Genomic DNA, 27,796 nt, shown 5'->3' on the forward strand with positions numbered 1-27,796 from the left:
GAGGTAGAAAGGGGGAACTGATTACAAGAATCTGCATATAGCCTACTCCCTGGGGGATGGACAGCAGAGAAGAGGGTGGGGGGAGACATCAGACAGTGTAACATATGACAAAATAATAATAATTTATTAATTGTGAAGGGTTCATGAGGTAGGAGGAAGAGGGGGTAAATGAGGAGCCGATATTAAGGGCTCAAGTAGAAGGCAAATGTTTTCAGAATGAGGATGGCAACAAATGTACATATGTGCTTGACACAATGGATGTATGTAGAGATTGTGATAAGAACTGTATGAGCCCCCATTAAATGATTTTTTTAATTTTTAAAAAAGAAAAAGCTGGGACCCTATAAAAATAAATATTAGCATAAATTCAAGACTCTTACTATCATCTCAATATTTTAAACCCACCACTCCAATTTAATGACTGCACTCAAGGTCTCGGTCTTATGGCTTTACTGGAATCGCACCCAAGTATGCAAATGCAAACACTCACACATGCTAGATTTCAAATCATCCAAAGATTTTTCTATTTGAAAAAAGACAGACAAGGTTGCCCCATTTGACAAAAAATACAACAACCAACTAACTAGGTGATATACCTGGCCAAACAGATTTGATTTTATAAAGACACCCTTATTATAATCATGCAGATTCCCCACCACTTTGTCAAAAGGTCTGTATTTTGATCAGTAATTTACACACATCTACTTATTAAGTATACTGTCAGCTGTAGATAAGTCTGTTGAAAATCTGATTGTTTTTCATATTAATAGAGAATACTCTCAAAAAACCTTTGTTTTCACCAAGTCATTCCTAAACTCCTGTTCCTAACTCAATGGAATTTTTAGGCACCTGATATCAAGCTCAGAAGAGAGGCAAAGAAGAAATATATGTGCTGTTTTAGGAAAGAGAGATGTAGATTTTCAGCACTAGAAAACAGCGAGGAGGAAGGGAGAACAGTCAAGTCATAAGAAATGCTTTAATATCATTGAGACCCAATCGAGACACTTCATGCTCTCTTTGACCAAAACAGCACCAGATACCTTATCAACATCTTCAGTAATAGCTTAGAATTGGTGGCTCTCTTTGATTCAATAATAGTGACAGTAAATATAACTAGAGGGCACCAGTTCCTCAGAACCATATATTCTTTTATGCAGGTGTCTTGAGTACCAACTGGTAACCAGCATATGTAGAAAGCCAGCATAACTGAAAATATATATATATATATATATATATATATATATATATATAGAGAGAGAGAGAGAGAGAGAGAGAGAGAGAGAGAAACAGGGCTTTGTTTCTGGTAAATTCAAATATGCTTTCATCATTAATAAAATATGACAGGTGTCAAATTTATATAATATTTGTCTCTAAATCACCATAAATTATTTTTGGAATAAAATATATTCATTCATATTTATGTCATTATATAAAGTGTGTGGTATTTTGCTGTTGTTGTTGATGTTGTTGACTACCTTGAAGTCAATTCCAAGACATGGGGACCACGTTTGCACTGAACAGACTGCATGGCTAAGCGTGCCTCTGCTGCGGATGGCAAGTATGTCTTCCAATATAACGAGTTCTTTGGAAGTATTTCCATAAAATAAATGATAAATGATGTAGTTGTTTGGGCAAGAAATGATTTGTTGAAAGAGAAAACAGTCTACCTAGGTGACTCTAATAACCACAAAGTTTTTCAATGACAAGGAACTATGCCTTATTCCTTGTTATTTTATTTTAGATTTAGTCACTAAGATCTTTAATACAGTGATTCTCAACCTTCCCAATAACAAGTCCCTTTAATACAGTTCCTCGAGTTGTGGTGACCCCTCAGCCATAAAATTATTTTTGTTGCTACTTCATCACTATCATTTTGCTACTGTTATGAATCGGGCAACCCCCGTGAAAGGGTCCTTCAACCCCCAAAGGGGTCAGGACCCACAGGTTGAGAACCACTGCTTTAATAGAATCCATGCTTAACTTTTCTAATTGAGTTCCAAGAGAGTGTTTACTTAGATGAAAACATCCTAACAAATACATCCTAAAAAAATTTGATTTTACTTTTCCCACATCCAACAGAAATCTGTTTTATCTTATTTATGATCATAGTTCTCTTATTTATGTTGCTTAAAATCTTGCGAATGTAACCAAGTTGACATGAGGAATTAAGAGGTCTCCAGATGTCAAAGTTGATTTACATTCAAAATATTGAGGATCTTGGATATTTTGATATTGTGATATTTTGATACACTCTCAATAGTTACCACCTAATATTCAGTCTTATTATTATATACATTTATTTATGTGCATTCACAAATTATTTGTCATCCAATATTTTCTACCAGTATATTCATTTTCTTCAGATTTTTTAAAATGCAGTCATACTGGTATGTATGAGGGTAAATGGAAAAGTATTGCTGCAGGATCATAGAATACTTTATTTTAAAATGTATGAAAATGTGAAGCTATTATTTCTTGACATACCTCCATCTCAGTCACTACACTTCTGAAGGCCCTGATTCCGTCTCTTTCAGCCTTACAGTATCTCCCACTGGCATCGGTGACTAAAGACTGGGGAAGAATGCATGCACTTGCAATCTAGAGCTGGAGAAGGATATGAAAATACCACGACTGCCCCCACCCCCCAAAAAAAAATCCACTGCCATTGAGTAGGCACTGACCTATAGGACAGGGTCCTTTTTGAGTTTCGGAAACTGTAACTCTGTACTGCGATGGAAATCCCTGTCTCTCTACCACGTGGAATGCCAAGGGAACAAACAAATCAGTCTGGGAAGTACCGCCAGTATGCTCCTTAGAAATGAAGACTGCAAACCTTTGCCATGTGCTTTGGTTATGTTCTCAGAAGAGACCAGTGCCTGGAAAGAGACATCATATTTTGGAAAGTAGAAAAGCAGCCAAAAGGAGGAAGGCGCTTGAAGAGATGGGCTGAAATACTGGGCTCAAACCAAACAACAATGTGAAGGCTGGCGCGGTACCAGGGGGTGTTTTGTTCTGTTATGCAAAGGGTTGTTATGAGTCAGGACAATCTCGGCAGCACCTAACTATATATATATTTTAAATATGCTTCTATGTTGTTCTCTCTTCCCATTTATTTTTTACTCTTGCAAAGTACATATAAATTGTCTCTATGAACGCTTGTGGACTTAAGCAGGGGTCCTCAAACTTTGTAAACAGGGGGTCAGTTTACTGTCCCTCAGACCCGTTGGAGGGACGGACTATAGTTTTAAAAAGCTCTGAACAAAATTCTTATGCACACTGCACATATCTTATTTTGAAGTAAAAAACAAAACTGGCCGAAACACCCGGTGGGCCGGATAAATGTCCTCAGCGGTACGCATGTGGCCCGCAGGCCGTAGTTTGAGGACCCCTGGCTTAATGTATGTTCTTATATTACTGCTTTGCAAGTGATAAAATAGAACATGGCCCTTGCCCCCCGACCTACAGCTCATTGATCAAATCTTTGTCCCCTTTCATTGAGGGCTGTGTTGAAGAAAATACAAGATCGCACTTATGAAGTCAAAGCAGAAGAGCTAGATAATGAAAGAGCCACCACTTACTACAATGGATAAAGGAACACATTTAGAGCACCGAAAACTATTTAAAAATAAATAAAAAGTGGCTCCCTCACATTCTAAGAGTTTCACTGTCAATAAGTTAAATCCTTAGTTCTATAATAAAAGGCACTAAAGTAACCCACAAACTCTTAATAATTGATTAACTGTCACTAGGTCTCTAGAGAAAATTATATATATTACTTATAATAAATATAACATTCATGCAACTATGAAAACCAGGTTTTTATATAAGCTATAGTCATGCCAAAATAAATCCCATAATAATTAATAATGATAGTTTGTATTTTTCCTTTCTCCAAAGTGCTCAGCAATGAGCAGTTATGTTTTTTAATTCTACTTTTTTTTTTGGCTAAAAAAGATATAACTCACCCAATAAGACAAAGCAATTTATCTTTCTGACACTTGGACTTTATAAAAGCCCAGAAAATAGTTCATCATTTTAATTACTAATGGTGCTGTATATATAATACATTTCCTTAGAGCAAACTACTTTGAATTCTCATCGTTAGCTATAATAAATCCTTTGCTTTAAGAAGGAATTCATATTGCTAAAACGCTAATTTTAGAGTCTCCTCAATTTATGAGCAAAATTCTAAAACTCAGTCATTCACATTATGAATCTCATAAATATGCTACAATTGCAGGTAAAAGCTACATGTACACAAAAGATTCACTGAAATGTTTGAGATATGTCAGTTTTCAAAGAGGTTAGTGATTTTTTTTTTTACCAAATTGGTAGTGATTCAATACCTTCTTAAAATTTCTAAGCCATTTAAATTTGCTAATCAAGTACTTTGAACCTCATTCTATTGTAATAATAAGCAGGCTCTTTTTCTCTATTAAAAATAATAATACTGGACTCAGGCAATATCTCCTTGAAGTGCTGTTCACTTTTGTTTATTGGTTATAGTAAAGTAAAATGTCTAAGAAAACTAGGCGTGATTTCAAAAGATCGACTACCATGTCCTAAATGGTGTGAATGTATGCTTTTTGGGTTCATGATAATAGGATTTTTGTTTTAAAAAAACAATCATAACATTGTAAAGGGAAAGCTTGATGTTTGTCTTTTGCCCCTGGCCATTTCAATGACAGCAAGGCGGTATGTGGGGAAACATTGCTGTACATTCTCTGGTTAGATTCCGCCAGGTGCAACCCGTGTCTTAGCGATCCCACGTACAAGAGACCGAAACACTGTCTGATGGAGGGTCAGCCTCACGAGTGTGCTATGCTTGAGCTCATTCGGTCACTGTGTCGACCTAGTGCCTCTACGGTCTTCCTCTTTTTTCATGACCCATTTGAAATATAATGTGACATGATATTATTACATATTATACATGTGATACAACGACATGCCATTATAATTTTAAAAGTATTTTCCATATTCTGCACTAAATGCGGCATCCTTTCACTGTACAATGACACTTGAAATAAACGTGCAAACTATTTATTTCTGTTACAAATGATTCTACCACTCAGATATAACCAAGTTATTGACTGATATGAATACAACCTAAAATGCCTTCCCAAAAGTACATGATTTTCCCCCTTAAATGATACATTATGTTTTCCAAAAACACATTTACTAGGAATGATTGAGTTGCATAAACAACAGGCTAATGAATGACATTTGATATGCAGCTCACACAACCTTGCTTGCTCAAAGTGAGGAGGGCTTGTACCAGTTGCTGATGAAGATGGAAGGCTACAGCCTTCAGTATGGAGTATAATTCAATGTCAAGAAGACCACCGTCCTGGCAAATGGGATGAACAATCAACAGTGTGATCAACTGGGAGAAAAGTGACATTGTTAAGGATTTCACTTTGCTTGGATCTATAATCAGCATTCATGGAAACAGCAGTGAAGGAACCCAATGATGTGTTGCACTCAGCAAATTTGCGGCACAAGTTCTCTTTAAAATTTTAAAGAGCCAGGATGACACTGAGAACCAAGGTGAACCTGACCGTAGCCGCGGTACTTACAATCACCCCCTATGCATGTGAAAGCTGGTCACTGAATAAGGACATCCACAGAAGATCCGATGCATTTACACTATGGTGGTGGCAAAGAATTTTGAAAGTATTATGGATGTCTTGAAGAGCAAACAGTTCAAACAAAAGGGAAGAACAAACAAGTTGGCCTTGGAAGAGATATTGCCAGAAGGCTCTTAAGAAGCGTGAATAGCAAGACCTCATCTCACATACATTGGACATGCCAGGAAAAACAGCCCCCGAATGAGAACCTCATGCTTAGTAGAGCAGAAGGCAGCATAACGAGGCAGTTAATGAGAGAGACTGACACAGTGGCTGCAACCATTGACTCCAGGATAGGAATAATTTTGAGGAGGGTGCATTGTTTCATTCTATTGTACATAGAGCTGTTTTGAGATGACAACAAAGTTATATTTTAAATCTTCAAAAGCAATTGTGTTTAACTATATCTGGCTGCAAGGAACCTTGGGGTTATCGTGGTTATTTGTTGGTCTACAATTCTAAACCACCGGCCACTCAGTGGGAGAAAGACAAGGCTTCCTCCTTTCCTAAAGAGTTTGAAGCCCACACGGTAGTTCTGCCCTTCCCTGTGGGGTCACCAAGGGTCCGAATCCACTTGATGGGAGTGAGTTTGGTTTGGTTGGATACCTGCATTTCTTTCACGGTTTTTAAGATCCTGCTAACCCAGTTACGGTAGTGTGCATCAGTTGATATGACGGTCTCTCTCCCTACCATCGAGTCAATTCTGATCAGAGCAGCAACCCATTAGAATGAGGAAAAACTACGTACGCCTATGGGTCTCCAAGATTGTAGATTGACAGCAAACTCACATATTTAGGAAATATATTTTAGAAAGCTAAAAAATCGTCTGTTTGCACAGGTATTCATATATGGAACCTGAAGCAAGCCTGATATTTCCTTCCACTTCCATTAAACCCTTGGTGTTTTCTGTTTCCATTCCTTATGCTTCTTTGGTCATGCAACAAACAAACATACAGCAAAATTAAGAGTATTTTAGACAACACAAACGACAGCAAACCCTCCTGCAACCTCTTACCACACATTTGATTTGATTTGTTTGGTTTGGGTCTATCTTCTCTCCTCCCTCATCAAAATGCCTTCCTCTTATCATAGTTCAATGTTTTTTTGTTGTTGTTATTTGTTTGTTTAATTTTATTTTTCTTTTTAAGCCTAAAGGCCATTAGAATGTAATCATGTGCTTTAACTTCTGCTTCCTTTCTCTGTCATACAAACGTAGGAAATATTTGATGTTCTCACCTAATCTAATGGAATCCAACAGTTCTCAATCAAGCAAATGGACGTGCTGCCTGAAAAGCTACTTTTCCATTGATTGCCATGACAAAGTAAGAATTTCAGTGCCCTGAAACAAAATCTCTTATTGATATACTGAGAGACACTTTTTATGACAACTCTGTCCAATGCTTATACGTAAAGGTTTATAATATAAAATTCCATTTAGATAAAGAAAAAATTAACTGATAACGTGGTGCTCCATCCCTCTGACTTAACCTTTTTTTCTTCTTGTAAGTACAAACATTGTTAAAACTTTAGGATTTGGGCACGTCAAGTTCACAATTTCAACATCAGGTCTATTTGCCTTTGTGGTTGATAAAATATTTTCTTCATTTCTTAACTCTACTGGCTTGCCATGCCACTCAATAAATGGCCCCCGGGGCCGCAAATTACTGAGTATTTGACTACTAGTGGAAAGGTTGGCTATTCAGACCTACCCAGAGGCCCCTCAGCAGACAAGCCTGGCGATCTGTTCTCTGAAGAGACAACTGAATGAAAGCCTGGTGGAATAGGTTTGCACTGTCACACATGGGTTGCCATTAGTTGGAATTAACTCCATAGCAACTAAGAACAACATATTCAGTGAAGAACATAAATCTTTAAAATCTTGGGCAACAGGCTCTACTGGTGTCTATGGGTATTTCCCCCTGTTAATTAACTAAGATCTCATTACAATCAGCTAATGTGCCTGTGCTAACAATTCTGTTTTTAATCAGATGTTCTTTCTACTTAACCAAGGCCTGTTGTCCTGATTAGAGTGGACAAGAAAGCTTAAATCATGGTTGAGCCTGGTTAACAGTTGTGATTGGAAATCTTTGTAACTTGTTACATTTTATTCAACTGTAAAATCTAAGCGTATCACATTCTGTTTGGTCCACAGCCACACAATGTTCGCAGTAAGATCATATTTTACAACTCCTTATTTAAAGTTGAATATATTTTTAACTGGTTTCACTCTTAGCACAAGAGCCTAGTAGATCACAGAGAATGTTTCTAATGCCAAGCTTTGCAAATGGATCCCAAGTCCGCATCCCTCAAGGAGCCCAGCAGGGTACACTACCTAATGTTTACCTGTTTGCTTTTTTTATTTTATCCTGCTGATTCAAGATCAGGGGCACATGCAAGGATGTGCGAGTGTGCACTCGGCAAGTTCTGTACTTTTAAGCAAAGCACTGCTGCCATTATGGTTCCCCACTTACTCCTGATGCATTTCCTAGCCGCCTACTCAGGACTTTTGGGTTGGGATCTTAAGTTATTTCACTAGCTGAAGGTCCCTGGAAAAAGTTACTTTTCTTAACTGAATTTCAAAAGGCAATGTCTTTAGAGACATTCTTTTTGAATGCTTAATGCATTAAAACAATCCTTACATTTATTTTGTAGATCATCTTTATCATAAGTTTTATGGTAATCACTTATATCACAATAGAGAAATAGCTTCCTCCATGAGACCAAGAGAGTGGAATCTCCATTATAAAAGAAGCAGTGTTGGCATTAATGGCGTTCTCCTCAAAAGGGTAGCTGTGTAAGACAAAGGCACTCTTTGAGAACACTGTGAGACGTATTAGCTAAACGTTAGATGATTGATGATAAAAATCCTCAATCACCTATCCCAATGAAATATTTGACTACTATGGATTTATTTTTTTTAATTCCAATATGAAAATATCACCATTACAATATCTGTTGATTTCCTGGGATCCTAGATTATTACTGTTGTAGTTCTTAAGGTAATACATTTTGAAGACCTATGAAGATATTTTCCTCCTATGCAATCCTACTGAAATTAACTGTCCCCTCAGGAATAACAAAGATCACCTGAGTTCCTGGTATCTCTTCTCTATTCCTGGGTCGTCAATCCCAGTGGGTTGGCTTCCTCTCTCCCTGGCTTCCTCTCTCCCTGGCTTCCTCTCTCCCTGGCTTCCTCTCTCCCTGTCTTCCTCTCTCCCTGGCTTCCTCACCAACGCCAACCATTCTTTTCATTCACCAACTTCAAGCAGAAGAACATCTTTTACAATCCAGAGGGGGAGAGGGAAGTTTATTATTGTAATAATCTTCAAACTTTTTCAATGAGAAAATTTCTTAGAATTTATTAGGAAGCCTGTGACATAAAAAGTAACTGATCACAGCACGCCATCCCTCTAAGGCCCAGGCCCAGGATCTTTCTTAGGAGCAAGTTCCAGATATGAAACCAAACCAAATCAACACATGTTATCACTGAAGATTACATTCCTGATCTAAGTTAGTCTCCATATTTTGCAGATGAGGAAACCATATGTCCCATGGAGACTAAATCTAGTTTTGTTATTGTCCAAGCTAGGACAAAAGCCCAATTTAAAAATTCCTCATCTTCTGTATTCTATAGATAGTTGGCAGTTGTCTTAAAGATGAGTTAGTTTAGATCCCTCATTTTAGATGAAGTCAGTGAGGGCGTTAGAGGTTAAGGGATTAATCCATATCTCTTAATCCACTCTTCTTTTGCTACACTACTAAAAGGTAGAGTGAGAGAGATTCGACAATGTTGTACATAGTGACTGCTCTCTGCAGCAAAGGCAGACAAAACAAGTCTTGTTAAGGATCTGACTTCAGAATCCCAGGCAGAATCATATCCCTGAAAGATATTGCTTTAAGAATGGAATCTTAAAAAGTAGGTCCTGCAAAGTGACATTACACAACTTACTTTCAAGTAACGTTTAGTGTAATATAGAGAGAATTTATGTAGGCGTTGGAGCTTTGGAGAATATAAAGCCAAGCACTATAATTACCATATGGAAGACCTTCATTAAGATTATATAGGTTCATAATATATGAAGCACATTTAAAAATGGAAATGGTGGGTAGGTCAAGGAAAATGCATGTGGCATAAAAGGAATTCTCTGCCAGCAAATTAATTAAATTTCCCAGGTCTATGAGAGGCGATATATTCTGTCTAGGTGCTCAGTGAAAGTCAGATAGGCAGGGCCTCTGAGAGAGGCCCATGATGTCCTCATAAATAAGACTCACCAAGGGAGAGTGACAGCAGGTTGGCAACAAGAAAGCGCTTGCATAAATGGTGAAATTATTTTGCAGTCACTTTTATTAGGGAAAACCCTGGTCTGACAGCTCGGGTTTTACACGTCTTTCATTTACATGTTGCTTTATTTGGATCTTCACTCAATACATTCTTTATATGAGCATATACTATTAGTCTAATTTGATTTGGAAAATAGCAAATTTTTTTTTTGTCTTGAATTTCTTCTGATACAATTTCCACTTAGCAAACCTTTTCTTTTTCCATTTTCCAAATTACTTACACTAGAGAATGTGCTACTGAGGCAAAAACCACGACAGATCCCAGGCAAACAAGAATATGACATATAGTCAATTAAAATATAAAGTAAAATATGTGAATTATTTTATCTTTATAAGGGTATTATTAATTCTATTCATTTTATTTATATTATGCAGTATGCTAATCAGTTCTAATGTACCTTTTTTCTTTCCTGAAGTAATTTAAATGGATTTCCTAAATTCTTCAAATTAGTCAAATCATAGACTCTAAGCAGGAGGATCTGATTCTCAATCATAGTTTCGCTCATTGTACATTATATCAGAATAACCAGAATCCCAACAGGCTTCCAAACACCTAGCACAGACCAAGTAAAGAGACTGGGGCTGTAAAGCACGTAACCATACATACAAATATTAAAAATAAGTATAGCTATTATGACATAATGGGTGAATTTGGGTCATGGAAACACTTCGATCTGGACAAAAATTAGAACTTGCTTTTGTGTTTCCAGAAAGGGGAAGTCCAGGATAAATGGATTCAAGTTAGAGGAAGTCAAATTTTAGCTCAATATATATGTAAAACGAGAGATTGAGCGAGACAAGTTCATGTGGTCTCAGGACAGACAACTACCTCTGTATTTGCTGTCCCGGGAATTATTCAAGCAGATTCACGTGGTGTCTCTAAGGGTGCTCACATCTAAGATTTGACTGCTGACCACCCGTCTCTTCACCAGCTCTAAAGACTCCACGACTAACTCATGACTTCATGACTAACTCATGACTTCACGACTAACTCATGACTTCACGACTAACTCATGACTTCACGACTAACTCAGCGAACATTTACTCAATGGTTCAAGCATTGCACATAAAGACAATACGTATAAACGGCTCCTTAAATTCACAGGCTAGCATATTAATAAACTCTATAATTACCTTGGTATGGTATGGGAGCAGAACTTTTTGATTTATATCCTTATTTCTCCACCAGCTATGCCTCAATCATGTTATTTAGGCCCGGGCTTTTTAGTTTCAAATACATAGTTCCAGAGTAATGCTGAAAATCTGACCCTGCTCTGTAAAGTACTGCAGACACACACACGTCCTAGAGAATCCAAAATACACAAATCAACATATCTTTCTGCTTTCCATTTAAACTCAAAAGCTTTTATATGAATAAAGAGTAGCCAACTCATAAATAATTTTATTTTTCCCTACCTGCATTAATGTTTCCCCTCTCAGATTTGTTTCATATTTTATAGTCCTTGCAGTGTTTGAGATTTTCACTGATATGTTTCCTTCAATTTTTCATTGCTTTTCAATTTATTCAATTTTCCAAAGTCTTTTTTGTTACTTTTTTTCTTCAAAATACTTTCCCCCCAACTTCTTGGTTTGGGGCATTTTAAAAATCTGATATTACTGCTATATTTATTTTGACTAGATTTTTTGAAAATCTTTCATGATAAATTGGAAAGAACATTTGTTTCTTTTCCTACCCAGTTCTTTTTCCTGAATCCTCCAAAATTTGTGAAAAGAATCTTGATGATTTCTTTTTTCTTATGTCTTTAATCTATTGTAGTAATGTTTCTCCTTTACACGCAAGCTATAAGTATTTTATGCGTCCTTTCTCATCATGAGTTTGAATCCATTTTATGAAATTCAAAACATCCATCCTCTCTTCTGTGAGTGTTTATAATTATTGAATGTGCATTTGGTGCTTGCTCACTGTAAAGGTCTAAACGTAGGAGGGAAAAATAATGGGGCATTTCCAGTGAGAAAATAAACCGAATCATGTGTCTTGTTATTAATCCTAAGAACTCAGGAGTGAAGAGCTGAGAATAAAGACTGCGTGAATAACGTCAGGGTACAAAAGTCAAAAGAGAAAACAGAAAGATCCCATGCTAAGATGAAAAGGCTGGATGTTTCAAAAGCTTTCGTTATGTATTAAACACCCTGTAAAGAAACAGCAGTGTGTATGCACGCGTACAAAAGGCTAAGATATAATCAGGTCTTCTTTCCACTTAGGATGACTGAGGTGGAAGAGGTTTAAGAAGGCTCCCAGATCCCAAGAACAGGCGGACATGGGCCACGCCTTCCCCCAAAGCAAAGACTGCCAAGCACACTTAGTTCTGAGTTTTCTGAGCACACGGATCTAACTTAGCCTTTGTGAATAAACATTTCTAGGAGGACGCTCCTTTGTGGAAGGAAATTAAGATCATTTGTGTAAATTTTGTTGTTCTTATTGGGAGTTGAGTAAACGGGTGTGAGAAAAGTGTTCTCTAGATGGAAGGCAGAGCTGGGCAAAGACCTGGGGACTGGAACGATCATGAGGAAACTCATGCACAGGGTACAGCCAGGACACGGAATAAGGACAACAAACAAAAAGTCGGATCCTTAAGGCCACCAATGATTGCAGAGCCAATGGTTTATCTGATGGGAAGCCTTATCTTCTACATTTCCAAATGAGACTGTCGGGCCAACTTAAACATTTGATGCCTTTCAAGTCCCCCTCGATATTTCAACATGTTCACATACAATAGGCGACCTGAATATACTATTTTAAAGATAGTGATATGGCACATACCGCACACACACACACATGCTAGAGACACAAGATTTTAAAACACACCTGGCAATAATCTTCCTAGCCCAAAGGTAGTGGTTGAGTCATACGTCTCAATCAACCATATCTAGACCCTAAATGCCGTAAGCTGAACTGGGCGCCTTCTCAAACAAGCCCATACAGGCACCAGCAGAACCGGCTCCACCAGTGGGAAGGAAATTAGCAAGATGGGTGTCTCCTCGGGATGACTGAGTTTTCACGTTTTATAAATTATGACTCTGTTAGAGTTTGGGGCCCTGAGGGACCAGTTCTTTTCAAACTATAACAAACTGCTCGTTTTTTTTTTTGTTTTTGTGGGATTGCTGAATGGAACAATCCTCTTCATTTCCCTCAAATGCCACCACTTGAGATGGGAAAACAAAATTTTGGTAAAACATGATAAGTAAACACTTAATCTACAGCTCTACTAACATATCTTGGTAGAATACTTAGATGAGTTTGAACTGTCTTATGCTTGATTTCCCATAACTAGATGCACACATACTATCTTAAATATACATGTAATTCTATCCAGTGAGGTCAAAATGCAAACGTAACAATAATTCATTTTAACACAGAATTCACAAACTACACCTATCTTAAACATTTCAAAGTATACTGTATAGTTTTTGCAGAACATAAACTGTAGCATATTTTTATCCGTTTGATATTCTCCCTTATATACATAGCTCTTTTAGCTGAGAAACATATCATGAATTCTTCTGCAATCTTTACATATTTTTTAAACTCCCTGTAATATAACATGCTGAACTATGAATTAGGAGAGTGAGGCTGAACAACCCTTTCACAGCAGTTGCTCCTGCGTTGTGAATAAATGATCATTGACATGGTGGAGGAGCGAGAATCTTGCTGGAGAATGCAGCAGTGGGGCAGCCACACTGCTTCCTGGGACCCACCATACCTGTTGCTTAATGGAGAGGCCTTAACAACACTCTTCTTCCATGCGTCTTGCCGTGAGGAAAGGGGAGGAGGGGAAAGGTAGTAATGGCAGCAACACCTGGGGAAGGGAGACGGGGAAATACGTAAAGGGAAAATCAGCAGTCCCTACCATGGTGTCCATCCATAGACCTTGCCAATAAACAATTTCCAAAACTCCTAACCTCGTTTACTTTTTTTTTAATCTAAAGAAAATTGAAATATATTCAAAAATATATATAGCTAGTCTTAAAGGTGCTAATACTCCCTCTCACAATTTAATCCCCCAAATCAAAGTTTCACTGGGCTCCAATGCATAGATTTACCTTCTCATTCTGACTTTTTAACTAGATGGGCTAACTTAAAGCACATCTTTCATGTGTGCATAGCTTTTTAATGACAATTTTTAAAAAACATATGAAATATCTAATACAAACATATCTTTGTTTTCTTCTCAAAACACAAAAGGATTTCCTCATTGTTTCTCAATTTTGTTGTGATCTTGCTGGCTCACACTATATATGTCTTCCTCCTTTCACCTAAATATAAGCAGCTTCAATAGCAAAACCGTTTGAAAATGTTAACTTAAAAAATAGGATTAAATATTCAGACTCCCTACATATTAATGCTGGAGGTATAATCATTAAATTTGCACCAAATTAATATGATCTACTTATATCCTTATAATAACTTAATCTGTGTGTAAGGTTTTAGAAAATGAATACATATAATTATGTGGAAACAAAATACAAATGTTCAATAAATAGTTGGTCATGGTTAGCTCTCTATTATAAGTAAAGCTATTTTATAATATGAGATTATACTGTACCTAATAGGTCAGCATTGCTACAGAATTTGTCTTTAGTGTTTATTTTGAAAGAAAATTTTAACTTTGTATGCTTATAGTTAAAAATAAACTGTATATGAAAAGTGAGCTTATGAACTTTTTAAAATATATACATTTTTATGAAGATATGAGATTATGTTTTAAATTTTTTAAATAAGAGAGAAATAAGTTTACTTTGTGGGGAAAAAAGAATGACTTCTCACACAAAAATGTTTCTGAGTGGAGAATTACAACAGGCCTGGGTCAAAGTTGAATTTTCCTATGAAGACAGAGATTTTTGTGAATACATGTTTGCATTCTTGTTTCTGAATGTGGTCCTTGTTTTTAATCCTGATGTTTAAAAAAGCAGCTATCAGAAAGATCTGTGGGTTTGGAGCATGATAATCCCTCTGGTCTTGCCTTAATCCTGTTTAGATAGGGTGTCTCAAAATTTGCCAATTTCTCAACTCCTCTGGTCCTTGACGTACTGCATCCTGCTAGCCAGTATCTCTGTTTCAGACGTGACCCACCCAGTGTTGACGCAACAGTGCTACTCAGCCCTGGAGTTGAGACTTTTGGAAAGTAATTGGTTATCAGAAGAGATTAGTGATACAGAATTCTGAGGGTTTGTGCAGTATCTATGCCTGTGAAATTAGAAGAAACAAATTCAAAATAGCAACACTGAACTTTACCAGATATGCTTTCACGTGTTCTTTTTCCAGCCTTGTTATGATTCTTAACAGTTATGTATTTGTCTTTAATTTTAAAATAAAGCACTAGTTGAAATTACACATGATCTTTTTGAGAGAGAATCCCCCTCCAAAATGGAAATCTATGCATTTCAGTAAATCAAAGAAGAAGAAGAAAAAACTACTTAAACCTAATTTGTCCTACATTTAAATAATTCTGAGTGATTATTTTGAGTTAGCCCTTAGCCCTCAGAAGAAGTAAGTACTGAATGCTTTAAGCCAACAAATGAATCTACGTGTTCATTTGTGGCCAGAGACTTGCACCCAGCAAGAAATTGATCGCTATTTGCATCTGGGGTCCTAGTATCCCATCAGTCTTGTATTTGGTTATGGTTTCCTTTGGCTTTAGGTAGATAGGGTAATATATTTAGGAAGAATAAGGTCATATATTGTACATTAGTACTATGTGAAATGAAAAAAAATCAAAGTATATTTAGGAGAAATTCTAATATATTAATGTATGCATGCCACTATAAAGAAACACAGTTCACGAGATCTATCAAGATAAAGTAAAAAGTCATATGGAATAATTATAGAAATAGCTGAGTTTATTATTAGTGACTAAAAAGACAGAGAAGACAACTCAAAAGATAATGTTAATCACAACAGATGTCTGGAGGAGGTTAGGATTAAACTGGAATTTTAAAGAGTCATACATGAATTGATGAGTAGAGCACGGGTATTTTGGATCAGGAGAAATAAAAATAATTTATATTTGGAAAAATATTGGTCAGGATAATGAAAGAACACCTGATGACAGACAACTGACTAGTTCAAAAGGATCTCCTTAAGGCCAATGATATAAACTGGGCTTCTACTTGGCCCAGCCATAATGGGGAAATGGGCCTGATGACACATCAATTGGTAGATGGAGAGATAGTTTGTGAATATTATTGAATGATATTATTACTAGAGTCAACACGGAGTCTTTGTTTCTCCAAATTCAGAGGAATTCCCTATCAGATCACAAATAAAGAATAGCAAAACTACTACTCGTTTGCTTGTATTTTGTGATTTAAGTTGGTTCCGACTCATGATAGCTTTATTTGTAACTGAATGCAAACACTGTCCAGCCCTTTACCATTATCAGGATAGTTAGTATATTGCAATCCATTATTGTGGCTGTTGTGTAGTGCCTTCTAGTGTAGGATGTCTTCCGATGCAGGGCACTATATTAAATATTCCTTCATGATCCACAAGGATTATTGGCTACTTTTGAAAAGTACACCACCTGACGTTTTTTCCTGGTCTGTCTTAGTGTCTGCTGAAACTTGTTCATCAGGGGTGGCCCTGTGGGTATCTGAAATAATAGTGGCAATTTCCAGCATCAGAACAACATAAAAACGACCACACTACAGCACCTTGTCAGACAGATGGTGGAGAGAATTCTACAGGCCAGGTCATTGCAAACACCACCTTTTACATTTATCTTGTGGTGAGAGTGGCTGGTGATGTTATGCACTCTACTATTATTAAGATATTGATAATAATTTATAATAATTGCTGTGTGTGTTGTGAAGCAGGAAAGAGAACACAGATATCAAGATGTAAGACCAACAAAGCATGAAGTGCATCATTTAGTTTTTATCTTCAAAGAATGAAGCACTTCATCAGCAAGTGTTTCAAGTTCTCCTGGTTTCAAGCAGGTGTGGTAGCTACCTAATCTGCTGTCCACTTGAGGATATTCAGAATGAAGGGGTGGCGTTTAGCTTGTCACTTGAGCATCGCATTTGCGGGACAGTGGGAGACACAGAGCTCACTGGAGGCCAAACACATTCCCTTTATGTTTCCTCTTCCTGTGGAGGAGACGTTCAGAGAGCTGGAGGAGCCATGTGGAAACTGCCAGCACTGAGATGCTTCCACCACCACTGGATCCACAAGAATTTCCACTCACTGGCCTGTGATCTTCCTGCACTCAGCATCATGACATGTGCTGCGTGAGTCTAAAGAGGAATATATGGACCAGTATCGGACATATGGGGTAATATAGAACTTATGGACTTGATCTGGACTGGGTTGTTTTTTCAATATACAATTGTTCTTTGATATAAAGCTCTTTCCTATACATAAATGAGTGTCAGTGAATTTATTTCTGTAGTCTACTCAGCCTAACACAGCAGGCGCATTGCACATTGTTCATAAGCCTTTCTGCATGTCTGATGTATATTTTCTCATATAGTACGGGTTCCCCAATTATTTGCTCAGCATACAGGTTAAACAAATGTGATAAAATTATACAATCCTAATGCACACCTTTCCTCATTTTAAACCTAATGGACACTTTCTCTCATTTTGAATTCAGCTCTCTCTTACTCTGTCCTAAAGAACTTCTCTTGGTTCTTGCAAAAGTTCTACCTGAGCACAATTAAGTGTTCCGGGACTCCCATTATTGGCTGTATGATATATAGTTTGCTATGATGCACATGTTTGAAAATTTTTGTATAGTCAATAAGACACAAATAAATATATATTTCTTATAATCTCTGCTTTCAGTCAAGGTCATCTGATGTCAACAATGATAAAACCCTCCTGCCTTGTCCTCGTCTGAGTCCAGTCTGACTTTCTGCCCACATCTGCAGGGAGTGCAGCTGCTGACATGTCTGGCCTTTGATATTTAGCACAGGCTTCATTCAGGGCGGTTGTCACTAGTGGGAAAAAGTGCCAGGCCTTGAATGGCAATATTGAAAGATACTGTGGACAAAATATTAAGTGATCAAGGAAACATAAAAAGAAAATGGGTAGGATACAAAGAGGCACCCTACCAAAATATGAGCTCTGGGCTTGATCCTATAATTTTATCATAGTTTTCAAAGTATATTTCCAGGACATTTCTGGAAATGTTCAGTATGTTCCACATAAGAGGACCTTCCACCAGGCAAGCAAACATTTCAACTTTATTTCATCTCACTTTGTTGCTTGCACTAACTTTGGCATGATTAAGCTAGTATACACCTTGAGTGGAAACAAAAGTTGCCATAAAACTCTACCTGAAAAACTTATCAAGGGAAGCGATTTGTTATTGTAAGTGTGAGGGACCTGCTTCATCTCAGATATGATGCTGCCCTATTGACTTTGTGTCAGGAAATAAACTACATTTGCAAATTATAAAATAGATAATCCTATTAGCTCTGGATTCGATTCCATGAAGACTCTATTGACACCACTAGGAGGAAGGTGCATAGGAAAATAATTGTGATGACATCGACTGAAAATTGCCTTTTAATCTAAAAAATTAGGAGCACTGATGGTACAATGGTTAAGAAGGTGGCTTAAAACTAATTTCCGATGAAAGCATCTGTAGTCAATTATCCTTCACTCAGGTCTCTCTGAGTAACTGGGAGTGGTGATTTCATTGTCCTCGCTTACTTTTTGCTTTCTTGAGATTGAAAAAGGCTAGATTACTGAGAGTCAACCAACTGCTATGACATCCATTCCTGCTCACAGGGATGATCGAGTAGAACTGGCCCATAGATAGGGTTCCCAACACTGCAGTTTTTAAAGAAGAAACCCTCTTTTCACAGTAGTGTAGACTGTGGAGAGCTAACCCAAAGGTTGGCAGTTAGAACCCACCAGCTGCTCCGTGGGAGAAAGATGAGGCAGATGGGCTGGTCAGCTTCCACGTGGAAACCCCATTGAGCAGGGCTACTCTATTCTGCAGTGTCACATGAATTGGTATCAACTCCTCAGCTGGTTGTTGTTAATCTTTATGAAAGCCATATTTTTCTCCTCCAGAGCAGGTGGATTTCAATGACCAACCCTTATGGACTTAACCACTATGCAAGATGGACACGCAGAGATTGCATGAAATTGGTGAGAGCGAAATTCAGCTAAGGAAACATCTTTAATACTACTAGTATAACTAGAATAAATGTCAATTGAGAAAGTAATGCATAGTCTAAACATGTTTAACGGAGGCCTGGTGGAGCAATGCTTAAGCTCTTGAATGCTAAATGAAATATTGGAGGTTCAAATATACAAGATTTTGTGAGGAAAAATGACCTAACCATCTTTTCCAATAAAAATTGCCTCCTCAGAAACCTCTGGAAGAGTTCTAATCTGTCAGACATCTAGGGTAGGTATGAGTCGGAAGTGACTAGATAGCACAAGAACCCATTTAAGAAAATGTGTAATCCTTAGCTACACCTAAGCAATTCTACTTGAAATGACCCTGATATATATCTATAAAGTTATTTATTAAAGCTAGTATACATTGTTTAAAATGTCTTCAAACCATAATAAAACTTAGAAATTTCCCTTTTTGTGTTTAACTGGATATGTTCATTAATTTAGTTTAATATTATAACAAGATTTTACAAGTTAATGTTCATAGTAAGAATTAAAATGCAATAGAATACACCAAAATGGGAGTCCTGGTGTTATATTTATGAAAAAATGATTAAAATTTCAAGATTTAGTTTCATGAAAAATTTGATAAAATTCCAAGTAAATCTACAATATTTTACTAATTTCAAAATTGCAGTGTTACACAAATCATCTCTAGAAGTCACCCAAGTTAGTGATGTAATCACATACCCTGTGTCCTTTGTAAACGTTAATAACACACTACGCACCTGACCAGTGGCTGATTACTGCGTCGAATTGCTTACGATTTAAATTTTGATGAATATATTACTTTAGTCAATTGACATAATTCATTTTCTGTATTTATTTTCCATTAAAACACATGCTTTGATCTGGGCCTTGCTTATCCACTGTTTGACTTACATTTGTTTGTAAGGGTGTAAATGTTTGCAATGATGTTTAGTTCGTTTTACTTTGGATGCTGCTAACTGTGCAATCAGCAATTCCAAGGTACCACCTCCCCACAGAAAAAGGTGGGGCTTTCTGCTCCCGTAAAGATTGACAACCTGGAAGGCCCTGGGGAGGAGCTCTACTGGGCACTCTCGGTCTATGTGTTGGAATTGACTTGATGAGGGTCAGTTGGTGGTTTCCAATGGCCTTCATTATGGATCCAAGTACAATCAAACCGTTGACAGCTTCCATATTCCCTCCTTTTGTTAGGAGGTTCTTTATTGGTGCAGTATTGAGGATGTTCATTGTCTTGAGGTTGAAATGTAACCCATATGGAAGGCTATAGTCTTCGACCTTCACAAGTAAGAGCTTTAAGCCTTATGTGCTTTCATATAGCAAGGCTGGGTTATCTGCATCTTATAACCTAACACAACTCAGTGCAACGAGTCAATGCTGACTCATAGTGACCCCCCTGTGCATTTCCAAGGCTATGACTGTTTACAGGAGTAGAAAGCCTGGTCTTTCTCCTTTGGAGCTGCTGATGGTTTGAAATGCTGACCTGTTGAACTGTTCATTGGCCTATAGTCCATGCATAACAACTACACCACAAGGTCTCCTATCTGCATATTAAATGGGTTAATAAGCCCTTTCCCATCCTAAAGCTATGCTTTTCTCATATTGGCTAGCTTCTTGGATTTGCTCAGCATACAGATTGAATAAGTACAATCAAAGGGAACAACCATGACACAACATTGTGATACTTAGGGTTTTGTGCCAACGAGCCTGGCCTAGAGTTCTCAGTAGTTTGGGAATTAAAGTTTATTAACCACCACCCTCACCATCACCCTCCCCCCTATGATGTGATATAACACAATGTGATCAACTCCATAATGGATTCTACTGTAAGCAGTCAAGAAGATTAGGGTGAAAATACTCAATTCAAGGGCCTGATGCAACTGAAAGAACGTTTCTGCAAGGGTATGGCCTTCTACCTCTATATAGGAATGCTATAGAAAAGCTTGCATGGGTTTGTGGATCCTACATTTGACTCATTGATCTGCAGTTCTCTGCACTTTAGCCAAACCTGACATATTGCCTGCCCAACCTGGGAGCCATCAGGGATTTGCAGACCTTGGATTCATCTGACCCTCCAGTCAAATGCCTGATCTGCTAACACTGGATTTGTCTACCTCGGCAGCCATCAGTCTGTAGCCTTCTTGCCTCGCTAGTCCCTGGAGATACTGGAGTCAGGAGAAGCCTCCATCTTCACATCTGTCCCACGAAGTTGGGACCTGCCCAGACTTGCTTGCTTCTACGACTGCCCAGTCTAAAACATTTGGTATCAGGAGTGATTCTAGAGAAACCTAATTATAAGGATGAGTTTTCTAAATAGGTCTCAAGCCTCATGAATTTTCAAAGTAACTGATGACTTCCTCCATTGGTACTGATGACTCTGCCTCTGTTGGTCCAGATTTCTCCTTGGTAGTCACACAGCATCCCTGATTTTAAATGACACAAGATTGCCTTGTCCTGTTCATTGAACTGTCTTTTGTTCTATGTACTGATGAATACTGAGAGTAAGCCTACATCCCAATAGATAGGATTTCAGCAGCATCTAACACTCCTATTTTAGTATTTACAAAGGACTGTTCTCATAGCTAAAATTACATAGCAGATGATAACTTGTATTGACATTTCTCTGGTCTTATTTGTGCATGAGTATAAGGGCAGATGAATAGAGTGATCAAGTAATGGCAGTAACTATTGTTACTGTATTTTCATTTTAAACTCTAAAATAAAATTTTATTTAACCACCCTTACCTATAGTACACTTGAATTACAGAGTTTTCGGATAATGTTTTGTATCTTTACAAGTTTTTTCTTGCCACCTCCTTCCTCTTCGCATCAACTATGCTATTCCAACTTTGCCAAGTCAATCAACAGTTGTCAATTGTGAGTCAAGGTAGCCACATACATGCTATACTTGACTCCCAAGTGGAAAACACTCTTTTGTCAAAAATGCCTCCGTCTTGAATAAGATTAGCAGAAGTGGAGCAAAACCCTTTTGAGTTTATCCACATGAAAATGAAAACAAAATGGATGCTTTCCTTTGCGAACTAGAAATAACTACACTCTGTCCTGTTATTTATAATTTCCAACCTCAAGGAATGATTATTCATAGATGTGGAGAAATGGGAGGAAAGTAAAACAGTCTGCTCACCCTTTCCTTCATTTAAAATCCTTCACACACTGCTTCAGTTAATGTATTTGAATTTAATGTTAAATTATGAGGATTTTTTTTCTATAAAGCCTTGTAGACGCTTATTAAAACTTTGATTTTCTCCTCAACAGAATCATGCACAACCCAAGCAAGAAACATAATATTCTAACTTGGATTTACATTCATACATGAGTACACCTTTTTCACTACTCTCATTCAAATTATATGAACTATGATGCCAAATCCTGGCATTATATATATTATATATAGACTTTATTTCATTAGGTATGTATGCATTCAAAATGCTTTATTTCAATCCTACCAAATAAAATATCCTTGAGAAATCCTGACAGATGATAAAACTGCATGCAGGTGGTGAATATACACATTTTCATACTTTCCAAAAATTGCTGATTTCTCCTTATTTGATTCAGATTTCCTTACAGCTTATCTATAACCAAATTTAATAAACAACATATGGACCTATTAATATATATATATATATATATATATATATATATATATATATATATATATATATACACTCTTTTCTACCACTTAAACAATTCCTTGGGGAATGAGGACATGAAAATCAGCCACATGCTATGTGGATTTCAAGGATGTAAAAAAATGTCACTCTAAAAATAATAGCTAAGATTATTTTTTAAATGTTGCATACATAGAAACAAAACATTAACCCCCCAAAATAAGCTTTTGTGTTTGTTCTGCTGCAGTATATATTTTTTCTGTTCACAAAAAAAGTACTTTCATAACATCTTGCATTGTTTGGCTAAATTTTTGAAGGTCTTTTATACCCACAATAAATACTTAAATTAGTAGCATTATTATGAGTGGTATTAACTTAAATTCCTTTAAATTATAAACCAAATACATTGGTTCTCCTAAGAGTTCCATCAAAATTGAATCTATGAATGTGATAATAAATAAAAGCTTAAGAAACTAAAGTCAAAATTTAAGAATACCCATGCTGGAAAGTATGCATTAAAACTTTAAAAAGATTCATTTGAGGGCGGTAAGGAACACTTTAATTATATTTCAACATGACCCATGTTGGTTCACAGGACCGCCTTAGCACAGTCCTGAATGCCGTGCTCCTCTTCCGTGGCCATCTATGAGCTCAAATATGATCTATCTTTCCTGTGCCATGAATCCAATTAAACTTTCTATTTGTAACTGACCCTTCCATTTCTTATTCATACAAGAAATGGGTAAGGAAATACATCAAAAGCAGGTATGCAAATAGAATCTGTTACCTCCTATGTACGAGCAAGTATTTCTCAAATAAATGCTTATTCCAAATTTCCCCACATCAAATATAGATTTGCAAACCCGGGCAGGCCATGCATGATTGAAAATGCTAAGGGCATGCTTTCACTGTGGCTCATGCTTTTGAAATTTCAAATTACAGCAGACTCCCGTTTTTACTAGGCGTTCCTGGAATACTCTCCAATGTGCCTCTTAGGGTCCTTTACAGGGACAGTCATGTTTCTACAAGCCATACATTTAATAGACCATCAGCTCGATGGCTTCCATTCTCACATTTACATGACCGAGCATTTTATGGAGCAATTTTCTTAGTCACGGCAGTGGTACAAAAAAGTTAAGTAAATACTACATCTACCTAAATCCCTTAACTCCAAAGGAAACTAATTGTGTTGGAATTTCCCAAGAATATGATTTAACTATTAAAGAGAATTCTGGTATTAGTGGGCTCTATCTTGAGTTGTATCCATGAAGGTTTATTATGAGTAGCATTGGAAGGACTTTATTATAGTATGCTTTTTTAAAAGATGGGGGTAGAGTATTGGCTGATGTCCAGGACAGTGAGAAAGAAAATGCCTAATATACTACAGTATTGAAATTGTTATGATAAATAAATAGCTAATTCACATTAGATTGTCATATGCATCCAAAAGAAACCTGAAATGCCAACTCTGGCAGCATCCATGTCAGGGCGCAGAGTTGCTTGTTGAAACTTGTTGTGCATTAGCAGCACCCAGCCAAAGTGCTCCCAGGGAATTTTAGGCTTCTATTAATTTTTTTAATCCTTTAATAAGAAACCCGGAGCTCTAGGTATAAAAGATATTTAGAAGTGATGAAATATTTGAGCAATCCATCGAAATAACCTTGAAGCAACATTTTAAAAACACCCACAGATGGCATTCATTTATTTTAAATTAATCAGTACAATTCTATAAGACAATGTTATAAAAATATAAGTATGCACCTTATTCTTTAAGGAAAAAACTGGATATTTTAGAAAACTTTAGCCTTCAGTTAACCTTCCATGTAGTTTTGCATGTGTAAGTATTTTGCTTAAAGGATTATCATATAAATGTCCAGGTTCATATGCTAGTGAGAGAAAATGAACTGCATTTTAAAGTCAGATGTGCAAACAATTTGATATTTGCAATTCAAAAAGTTTACCTTTAATAAAGCAGGCACTAGCTATTTCCATATACAATCTCAATACAATAGGACATTATCAGATATGTAGTGAATGAAATGATTGGCTTTAGTTTAATAGACCATTTCTACAATAAAAGCTTTCAGCAAGCACAATTCCTCAAGTTATTTCCGAAATGTGTTCGAACTTGCGCTTCCTAGAGTAACAAGGATGATGATGATGGTGTTGGTGATGAGTGCGTGTGTGTGTGTGTGTGTGTGTGACACAGTGACTCGCATTTAGAGTCTCCTCATGAATTTCAGAATAAAAACATAAAACAGAGCAGTTAGGAGGGCAGAAGATCTACGATTTGATTTGCAAGATACAGTATTTGTGTTTGAACTGGTTTCAGAATGCACAGCAGGTAGAGAGTGGTTCATGAGCCCAATCAATATGGAGAGTAGCTAAAAGAAGAACTCAAATTATTAGAATGGATCTAATAGCAGGTTGGGATCGATGGCAGGACCTTCCTTGAGAATGAAAGTGTCTCTAAAGAGCGACACATTCCAGTGGTACTCAAGCAGCTAACACAGAAAGAGGGCAGATGATGAACTGAGGCCTGGTTATCTGCCGAGAAAACTTCAGAAATGCCCTGCCTTCTTCCAGCCAAAGAAAGAAGAGATACTACCGTGGAGTATAAAATTAGATATAAAGATGCTAGTTAGCTAGAATATATATATAAATATATATAGTATCTCTTTATGGTATGTGTGTGTTGTCATGCATTCAATTATAATATTTGCCGTCCCTATTGTATGCAGAGTAGAATGTGTCCATGCAGTTTTCAAAGTTGTGACTTTTATATAGTAGATCTTCTGCCCTGCTTTCCCAGGTAGCTCTGGATGTGTTTGGCAGGCTACTATTTCTCCTAGCAGTAGTGTATGGTCTCTCTCTCTCTCTCTCTCTCTCTCTCTCTCTCTCTCTCTCTCTCTCTCTCTCTGTCTGTCTTCCTATCCATCCATCCATCCATCCATCTATATGGTGCAGTGAAATTTCTTAATATGATTCTGCTATCCAGTTTTCTATACCTCCCAGTACATGATTGGGTGGGGCCATGCAAATAAAGTGTACCGAGCTCTAACTGGAGGATTGGGAAGTTTTGTCATTCCCTTGGTCGTGAGAATAAAGCAGCTCAGACGCAGGAAGAGAGAATTTGCCACACAAGTAAGTAGGGGCCATCAGGGGAACAGAGTTGAAACCCCTGCCTAATTGGGTGAAGACACCAGAGGCTGAGCCACACCATGACCAGAAGCCAAGGCAAGGAGACCAGCAGACAGAGCAGATGAGACTGTGGGGCTGTGGGACAGAGTAGTGTGTGGGCTTCATGGCCTGGATACAGAGCAGAAGTCAAGGGATCATGTGGCTGAAAGGTTAAGGAGTCATGAGAGAGGGATATTTGGCTTTGGGTTGAAGAGGGATGTTGCTGTGGACCAATGGCTGTCTCCTTAAGGTTTTCTGTTCCTGGCTTGTGATAACCTGTCACCTTCTCTAACAAATCACATAAATGTGAACACTGTCTATGAGTGCTGTGTGGCCACTGGCATGGGTTACTGGACTCAGGACCAAGGGCTGGTGTCACAAGAGCATAATGAACTGTGGAGACTGGAGGGATATGTGACCTCTCTCTTGTAGCAGGTGGCCTTGGGATGGTGTACAGATGAATTTTCCTTCTCCCCAATGCAGGCAATTGAGATCAATCACATGTGTCCTACATGCCATTTTCTTCATATATGACATGATCACAAATGAACAGTAGGGGCAAGTGGAGACTTTAGTTGCTTAAAGACTAGGTCATTTGTTAGCAAACTAAACACCCTAGCTACTTAGTGAAACAAATATTTTACGTAACCCCACCATGAAATACGCATCATCCCTTCTTCATGTGTGTTCCAAAGAACATGATGTAATTCCATATGCCAGCTAAAGAAAGCCACATCCTTATTTTAGAATTTTAAAAAATTCTAAATATTCTAAATGCTAGATCCAATTGATTTGTCAATCCATGTGTATTAAATATATCTCCTCCCAACGACCAAAAATATGTAAAAATGTAAGTACTTAAAAATAGTTTGAAAGAATGATAAACTGTGAGAATAAGAGAATTTGAATATTGTTCTTGGCTGGTCATATTTCTATCCTTTTAACTTTTATGTGTCAGAGATTTCAAAATTATTTTCAGTTTAATCCTTATCATATCTTTTCCTCTACTATTTATTGTCACCATCCCAATTTAATCTGCACACCGAGCAAATAACCTGAGAAACTGGGTTATATGAAGATGGACAACTTGAGCCACACAGAGGATGGAAAGCTGTTTGCCATAAATGAACAGAACCTGAGCCTTTCCTGTCGCACACCAGAGCCTGCAGGCTGCAGTGCGCTTACCCCTCCACAGAAAGCAAACAACAAAATATGCACCATCGAAGTATCTTGGTAATTGGGAAATATTGAAGTTAACAAAGACTTCATTTTACTTGAATGCACAATCAATATCCATGGATGCAGCAGTTAAGACATCAAAGTATGTGATTGCCTTAAGCCAATTTGCTGCTGCTGCTGAAAAAAAAATCCTTGAAATTCAAGAGCAAAGATGTCACCTTGGAGACTAAATTCAACCTGATACAAACCATAGTCTCTTCCATTGCCTCATATGTATGTAAAAGCCTGAACGAGTAAGGAGGACTGGAGCACACTTGATGTGCTTGAGTTGTACGGTTGGCAGAGACTATGCATTGTGCCCTAGACAGCCAGAAGAAAAGTCACTTCGTGGCTGGGAAAATCCAGTATGAATGCTCCTTAGAACCCAGAACGGTGATATGTGCACTCCCATATTTTCCACATGTCAGGAAGGACGAGAAGACGGACTTCCTGCTTGGTCGTGGCTGGTGAAAACAGGGGGCCATGTTCAAGGTGATGGACTGCCACAGTCGTGGCAACAACAGGCTGAAACATGGCGAAGCTCGGGAAGATTATTCAGGACCAGGAAGTGTTCTGTTGTCTTAGACACATGGGAGCTACGAGACCTAAGAAACTTCAAGGCACCTAGCAACAGCAACAAACCTATTTCAGGGAGCCTC

The 27,796-nt window shown here is 37.5% G+C and overlaps 1 protein-coding gene across 3 annotated transcripts in view; it reads right to left on the bottom strand.

The window, feature by feature from the left end:
• The window catches only part of PCDH7 (protocadherin 7), a 496,884-nt gene that overhangs the window by 220,479 nt on the left and 248,609 nt on the right, over window positions 1-27,796 (bottom strand). The window contains exon 3 of one of the 3 annotated variants that reach the window (XM_075544455.1): window positions 13,691-13,786. The exons of the other annotated variants lie outside the window; for them this stretch is intronic. Coding sequence (XP_075400570.1) covers window positions 13,698-13,786 — 89 coding nt within the window. The 3' untranslated portion in view covers window positions 13,691-13,697. The remainder of the gene's footprint in view (window positions 1-13,690; window positions 13,787-27,796) is intronic. 3 annotated transcript variants of the gene reach the window in all.

This window comes from Tenrec ecaudatus, chromosome 3 (genome assembly GCF_050624435.1).
Source record: "Tenrec ecaudatus isolate mTenEca1 chromosome 3, mTenEca1.hap1, whole genome shotgun sequence".
Taxonomy (NCBI): Eukaryota; Metazoa; Chordata; class Mammalia; order Afrosoricida; family Tenrecidae; genus Tenrec; species Tenrec ecaudatus.